Here is an 8,489-nt window from a genome sequence, read left to right on the forward strand (position 1 = left end):
TCACCATCATCCATCATCACCATCATCATCAACAACAACAACAACGATAACAAACATTGATAATGACTCAAAAGTTTTCCATTTAAGAATGAATATTAACGGCAATAGTATTGTGCCGTTAACGATAATTTGATTCGATTGATACTTGTAGTCGTTCACATTATTGATGCTATTATAATGGGTTGAATAATTTTGAAAACATGTTTATTATGTGTATTGGCATCATGTCATGTCATCTCTCTCTCGAAATGTCACCATTCCGCTTTCATTACCATTTTCTCCTCTTTCATCCTTTTTCCAGGTAGGTATATCTTTGTCATTACCATTGCTTAGCACTTCATTGCTATCCGCGTTACGCACTACCAACTATTCACTCCTCTGCTCTTTAAACTTTTATAAACAACAAAGCTGCTTCTGCTCATCCTCATTTATTCTCGACCTCTCCTCATCATGGCTAATTCTTCACTACACCATTTCTCTTTTCACTCATGTCAAATGTCACCATATAAGCATATACTCACATACATGCACACACACATACACATACACACACACACACATACACACACACATACACATACACACACACACACACACACACACACACACACACACACACACACACACACACACACACACATACACACACACACACACACACACACACGTCCACAGTTCAATCACCCATTTATGCTACTTATCATAATTATTAACAATTTAGTATTATGTTTGCTAGGCATTTAGCATTTTTTCCACTTGCCTTAATTAATTTGTACTAATTATTCTAATTTTAATTTTATGATTTTGACAACAGCTATTATAATCATATTGTAGCTTAGATAGAATTGTTTACTGGTTAATACTTCAATAGAGCAGTAATGGATTAAAGATATTTCTCTGAATTTTTTTGTTTACGGAATTGTTTTCTTTTTAATGCTTAAATTATAAAGTCATCAGTTAACTTCCGATAATTTTGTTAATTAAAAAGCTAAGAGTATTTTTAAACAATTTGTGATGAAATTATTTTCATTATTATTATTATTAGAAACTAAATATTATTATTTTACATAAACCGAATATTGAATTAGAATAATTATCAGTGTAAAATTAATTTGAGAATTCAATAATAATAGTAATTAAGTATTGAAATTTTCATAGCAAAAATGATATATAATTAAGCATTGTGCATCAAATCAGATATGTAAATGAAATTATCTGAGAAGTAAACAATAACAGATAACTAAATGATTAGCATTGTAAGTGGAATTATGTGATAAGCTATTTTGCATAATAATCATTGTTTGATCATTAATGCTTGATTAAATGTTCATTTCATTTCATTTCAACCATAACTGTTCGTAATTTAATAATAAAACTTTCCATCCATTCTTGTTTTCTATCAAATCTGAGAGATTTATCCCATAACTTTCTTATATGTTTCATTTAGATTAAAAGGAAATCATTTAGAAGTTTATAATTATATTAACATATCATTTGATTTAATAATTAGATTTTATTTAATTTAATAATTAGGTTTGAAAATTTCCCTTTTGTTTATCTTTTCTTTTTTATTTGATTATCCTTCAAACTAATATTTTATTTCTACTGCAACAGATTTCATTCATAACTTGTTATTTCCATTAAATTTCGCATCATTTAAAAGAAAATACACCTTACATAACATCAATCATTCGCATTTGTTAAAAGAATTCAAAGAATAAGCTTTACTCAAAATTGATCATTCACATTTGTTCAAATCATTTGAGAATAAATTTTATTCGAGATCAATCATTCACATTACTTTGAAGTATTCGAGAATAAGCTTTATCCATGATTAATTATTCCTATTTCAATATAGAAATAAAATTTCTTCAAAAAAATAAAAATAAATTTTGCTATTGAGAAAAAGGAAAAAAGGCATTGAATATGAGTGACCATTTGTCCTTCATTATTATTTTTATTTTTATGAAAAATAAGTGTTAACATTTTGCATTAACTAAATTAACTGAAATGAACAAAATTTCAATTTATTACATCAATTATTACTGTAAATATGCTAATTAGACATTCCACCAATTAATTAATTAGTTAATAAAACAAAGAAATTGTAACATGATAATGTCGATTTCTTCTCATCAAAAATTATAATTGATTAACTTATCATTTCTTGTCTAAGTTAGATTCACGATTCAACAGGTTATTAAAACTCAAAAATATATCAAATAATTATAGAAAGTATAGAATTTTCCCACATTTATAATTCACTGTTTGCTTCATTTTTTTTCTTGCAAAAAAAAAAAAAAAAAAAAAAAAAAAAATGAAAAAATGAAAGGAAAAAAAGAAACTCATTAAAAGGAAATATTAATTAGAAAAAAATTTTTGCAGAAAATAAAAGTTTCCCAATACAATATTAATAATATTTGCACTGATAACGTTTGTTTAGTAGCACTGATAACAAATTTACATTGATTAAATCATAATTAAGAATGAATATGGAGGGGGGGGCACTGCTAGTTGATAACACACTGTAAGTAAGTATCAAAGACCCTTTGAACTTTGACCTGTTGCTGTCTCTATCGATAAGCTTAAGATATCATCTATTTGGAGAAACTATAAAAATGCAATGGAATAATAACAACTGCCATCCGTATCTCTCGAATTCAATGTCAATTTGCTCAAGGTCACAACATACACACACACACACACACACATACTTACATACACATACACACACACACACACATACATACACATACATACATACACTACCTGCTGGCTGTCCCTCTACTTATCCATCAAGCAAACAAACGAGCAAACATACTCGTCTCTAGTGGACTGTCACCATGCATCACTATGATCGAATGTTAATTTTCGAGACACTCTTTAAATCAATAATGATTAGATGAATGTTACATTGCTATTAATTTCAATAAATTACTCTTTTTTGTTGCTTTTTTAAGTTCAAGGAGATATATAAAATTATTAGTAATTGTTATTTCATACTTTAAAACTTACTACATTAATAGGTAAGTAAATGTAAGTAGGTAAGTAAACTATTTGCAACATTAAATATTAATTTCCTTCTTCTTCTTCTTCTATATCTCAACCATCTTTCAATTATCTACTCATTTTACTTTTTTTTTTTTTTTTTTTAAATTACTTTTATTTAAAGTTTTATTTCAGACTTTTCCCTCATATTTCAATCTCAACGATAAATTAATTGCAAAAAAAAAAAAAAAATTAATTAACTCAATCAGAACTCTAATAGATACAATTTTATTATTAAGCATTAGTGAAACAACTATTACATGAATACTTTTTATTAACACATTATTTTAAAATTAGAAAAGAAGGTGTTAATAAATCAATAATAGCTAGCTTAAATTAATTAAAATCATTTTAATTTCAACAAAGAAAAAAAAAAAAGATTTTTTTCATTTTTTTTTTTTTTATTTTAATGAATTTAAAAAGTTATATTACAATTTGCAAACATTATAATAAGTATGTGACGTAGGAAATAAATTGCGATCGATTTGTATTTCAAAAGAATGAGAGAGCAATTGAGGAAGAGGAGGAGGCGGAAAAGGAGGAAGTAAGTACCCGCATCAGTCGACAACCCCGCCCGCAACTAATTTCATCCACCACGTATTTTCATCCCCTTTTACCCTCCCTCGTCTCTTACCATCTGAACCACCAGCAGATGTTTCTCTTTGATGACAATTAAAAGGGGCCTATCTCTTAAGGTCTTTTTTTTCATTTCATTTTAAATGTGACAAATAGCAATATATGTTTAGTAATTGAATATATGTATATCTATATATTTTCTTTTAAATTATAAAATTTAATAAAAATTATTTTCCATAAAAATATCAATAAAAAATATTTTAGTTGAAAAATATTGAAAAATTATTTGCAATTCATTTTCCTTTTCCTTATTTATTTGTTACATATAAGAGTTTATATTATTTCATAAAATTTCATTCTTTTTTTTTTTTTTTTTAAAATTTACAACAAAAAATTTTCAAATGTATTTTATATATCACTACTGATCATATTAATTAAAATTGGAATTTTTTATAATTTTATTTAATAATTAATATTATTTTTTAAATATAATTGTAATGACAAAGAAATGTTTTTTCATTTTTTACGGAAGTTAAAAAAAAAAAAAAACTTTGGTATACTGCTGCACGCGTGTCGAGTGTATAAGTAAGCCATCCGCATGGGAATTTCATCCGTGTGATTTCATTTCTTAAAAGAAACGGAAAAAAAAAAAAAAAAAAACAGAAAAAGCTGAAACTAACGATTGCATATTTGTTTGCCTCTAAAGCAAATGAATGATTTAAGCCTGTAATTGACATTTTGTTCATTTTTTATTGTCAGCTATGTTCTACGTCAATCTTTGCTCATATTTATGCATATTTTAGTATAATATCATTGAAAGAAAAGAAAACTTTTTTTTTGTTTTTTTAAATAAGAGTGAATTTTTTTTTTTTTTTTTTGTTGTTGTTGCATTTATTACTTTAAATATAATAATTATTAACATTTTTTTTATTATTATAAAAAAAAAAAATTGAAAATTTAGCTTACACATACATACATATGTGGGCGTCCTTCTTTTTTTTTTAAAAAAAAATGTCAAATAAATAAAATTTTTAGTTAGAAATGTTAAGTTGAACTTAAATTTGATTGTGTCATTGCATGTTGAAGTCATCGTTTTGTTTCGAAAATCAAAAGTACCTTTCTGTTAAACTCACCAAAAGTTATTCATCAAATGAACTTTTTTTTTTTTTTCATTTTCTATCACATCTTAAACATTTATTTAATTCTTGCCTTTTTTTATCACTCAATTATTTTAATTTCAAATGATGATGGCTATTAGTGAAAATAAATTTATCATTGATTACATTTCCTCTTTTTTTTTTTCAGAAAAAAGAAACTATATTTCGAAATGATAAGATAAAAAAAAAAATAAAAAATTGAAAATATTTTCGTAATGTGACGTAACAAATTAAATTAATAGTTGTTAAATTTTAAAATTATATCAATGCGAAATGAATATTATCCGTTTTATTGTCATTATTTAGATAAAATTTATTAAAACAAAACAAAATAAAACCAAAGATGACAACGATGATGACATTTCTATCTATTTTTTTTCTTTCCTTTTTTTTTTTTTTTTTTTTTTTTTTGAAGGTTTTCTTTTCGTTTTAATCATTAATTAATCATTAACCTAAAATATATGATAAAAAGCTTTCTTATGTATAACATCAGTTTACATATGAATAAGTGATCGTACACGTATTTATTATGAATCATCAAAGTATTGTATTGAAAGTGAGTAAATTATTCAATATCATTATTATATGCATACGTACGTTAAAGTGATACATATAGACAAATTATTAATGATACCGATCAAAAACTGGAAGGATCGTACATAATGCAAATAATTATCAATTGACTGATTGATTGAGGTGATTGAAAAAGCAAAAAATTGTTGATAATGATAGAAACGGATAGCAATGTTAACAACTTTGTCATAAATAAATAAGTAAATAAATAAATAAACAAACAAATGTATGGATAGGTTTGTCTCATTTCTGTGCTTTTTCCGTTTAAGCATTCCGAAACTTTTACCGTTTACATACATTTTTACATAATACCTTTCCTGCTGTAATCATACACACATATATATATATGTGAAGCTGATGTATTCTTTTGACATCTAGCAGACCGGTTTTTATAAAGTTTTTTTTTTTTTTTCCCTATTGAACGGAACTATTTGTTCTGATTACTGTTTACTAGCACACCTGAAATAATATCATTCCATTTCTATCGAATTGATCGTATGTCAAATATCTGTTTATCCTCTAAACATTATAATTTGTGCTTTTTTTTAAATCAATTAAAGTTTAATTAATTCAATTCAATATTATTATATTAATCATTTGTAAATGATAAAGCAAAAATATTTTTAGCTTTTATTAATATTTTAAATTTCAATAAATAAATTTATGTATGATATGAAGTCATTGAACTATATACCTGTTTTGATATATACCTTTGTATGATGTTAAAAACATGGGAAGCATATTTGCCCGTATAACTCTTTTCATTCTTTCTAAGTGGGTAGAGTTCCCCTTTCCTTCCCTTACATACGCTATTCCCATCTTTCGTCTAAATCATGTTCAGAAATGCCCGCAACAGCAGATAGTAGCACACGATGACCTTCAGCATAGTTCATCACTTCCATCTGCTTTAAATTTTATCTATTACTATTCACCTCATTGTCACATTGAACAGAAGGCACAAACAATATCATCTATCTTATCAAGTAAACACTATTCTCCGTAATTCCCAAATATATATATAAATTATATTAAAATCAAATAATAATAATAATAAAATGATAATAACAATAATAATAATTTATAATAAGAATGATAGTTGATAATTATGATAATAATAATAATAATAATAATAATAATAATAATAATAATAATAATAATAATAATGCCACCTTACACTTACACAATTCTTTCTTTTTCTGTTTGTGTTTAAATATAAATGTCAAAATGTGATTAATCTTTTTTTTTTCTTTTGTGTAAAGTTTTAAATAATAAAAATTACAAAACTATTCAATTATATCATGAAATCTTTGAACTATAACAATACTAATATAATATTAATGTTATCGATTAATTTATATTTAAGAATGATATCATTATTTCTTAGCCAATTTTTTTTTTTATTTTTTGTAATTTCAGCAGTTAATTAATCATTTAAGTTTATCATATTATTATCATATGGAAATATCATCATTATCAGCATTATCATTATCATTATTATCAATCTCTCTCTTTTCTTTTCCTTTTTTAAAATATATTTTCGATGATTTGAATGAAATGTCAGAGATAAATTAGTATAGTTTAACTCTTTTCTAAATGTATCATTTTGTCATGCTCTAATGATATATAGCAACTAAAATGTGTACATTCAATTCATCGAGTTTTTTTTCCCTTTCTTTTCATTTCTTTTTTTTTTTTTAAAAAAAATGATAATTTGAAGCAAAGAGAGAGAGAGAAAGAGAGAAAAAAAGATTGGAATTAATTATTTTCTAACAAATTGTATGAATTATAAAATTTAAAAATTTTTTTGCTCGTAATCAAATTAACATATACATACTTTGATTATTATCAGTTTCTCTAGCAATTTAACGATATCATATATCTATTTCTGTTTATCTTATCTATATGGATAGATAAGATGTGATATGATATGATAAATAACAAGAGTACGAGGTTGAAATCTTGAAAGAGAAATTTTAACAACTAAAATATCTGATGTTAAACTTGTGAATGATGTATTATTATACATAAAAGTATAAGAGAATAGTCTATAACAGAGACATGAAATGGTAAGAAAGAAAGAAAGAGAGAGAGAGAGAGATGGAGGGAGAGAGAGAGAGAGGGAGAGAGAGAAACAGCTACGTCAATCAATTTTAGCTTCAAGAATTTTGCTAAAAAAAAATTTTTTTTTTTAAATTTTCAAAAACATAAATGCATACTCGGACGTACATAGAAATACATACACACACACACACACACACACACACACACATACATACATACATACACATACACACACACACACACGCTCATTTATACATTCACCACATATCAACCACAGCTATTTATTAGTTAACTTTCAACTTTTCAAAACACTTCCTTTACTTATCCATAATTTTCACTTTATATAATTTGAATATTTTAGGTCGAATAATTAATTACATATGTCTTAGGTCAAATTTCATTTTCACATTTACAATTAATTACTTAAATCCATATAAATCTGAATATTTTAAATTCAAACTAAACATTCTTACTTAAAATTGACTAATTCTTTTTAGTGGATCTTTTTTTTTTTTTTTTTTTTTTTCAAGGAAATAAAAAATTGAAAAAGTATAATCAAAAAAGAAGAAAATCATATATATGTTCAAAAATTCAGAAATTAAATATGAAAGAAATAAATGCTTTATTTATAGAAAGACTATAAATAAATCAATAAGAAAATTAATAATTTAGTAATTTATGCTATGGTTAAATATTTTCATCAACTAATCAATTATAATATGAAATTATTTTTAATCAGTGATATTCGAATAATAAATTGAGATGAGAGAATTCAGCTGACTGATTAATTAGTTAAGTAATTGATTGATGTAAGCTTACTTATAATTAGCTAGAATATATAACTAAAGTATTATTTAAGTGATACAACAAATTATTTCTTTTTCTTCTTATTCAAGTTGATATTAATTTTTCTAATCCTTTCCATTTATCCATTTCAGTTAATATTAACTTTTTTTTCAAATTAATTATAGCAGTTTATTTCAATTTTAATCCGTAATATTTAAATATTCAAAAAAAGAAGGAAAGAAACCTTTTACAGTGTGACTTAAATATAATCGTATATTTGATTTTGTT

At 24.5% G+C, this 8,489-nt stretch overlaps 1 protein-coding gene across 1 annotated transcript; it reads left to right on the top strand.

Annotated features, from left to right (window-relative positions):
- Positions 1-7,562: 7,562 nt before the first annotated feature.
- On the top strand, positions 7,563-7,703 carry Bm13196 (Uncharacterized protein; the record flags this gene model as incomplete). Its single annotated transcript, XM_043077548.1, has 1 exon — positions 7,563-7,703. The coding sequence occupies one exon, from the start codon at positions 7,563-7,565 to the stop codon at positions 7,701-7,703; it is 141 nt and encodes a 46-aa protein (XP_042933482.1).
- Positions 7,704-8,489: the final 786 nt, after the last annotated feature.

The sequence above is a fragment of the Brugia malayi genome (assembly GCF_000002995.4).
Source record: "Brugia malayi strain FR3 genome assembly, contig: Bm_v4_Chr1_scaffold_001, whole genome shotgun sequence".
Lineage (NCBI taxonomy): Eukaryota > Metazoa > Nematoda > Chromadorea > Rhabditida > Onchocercidae > Brugia > Brugia malayi.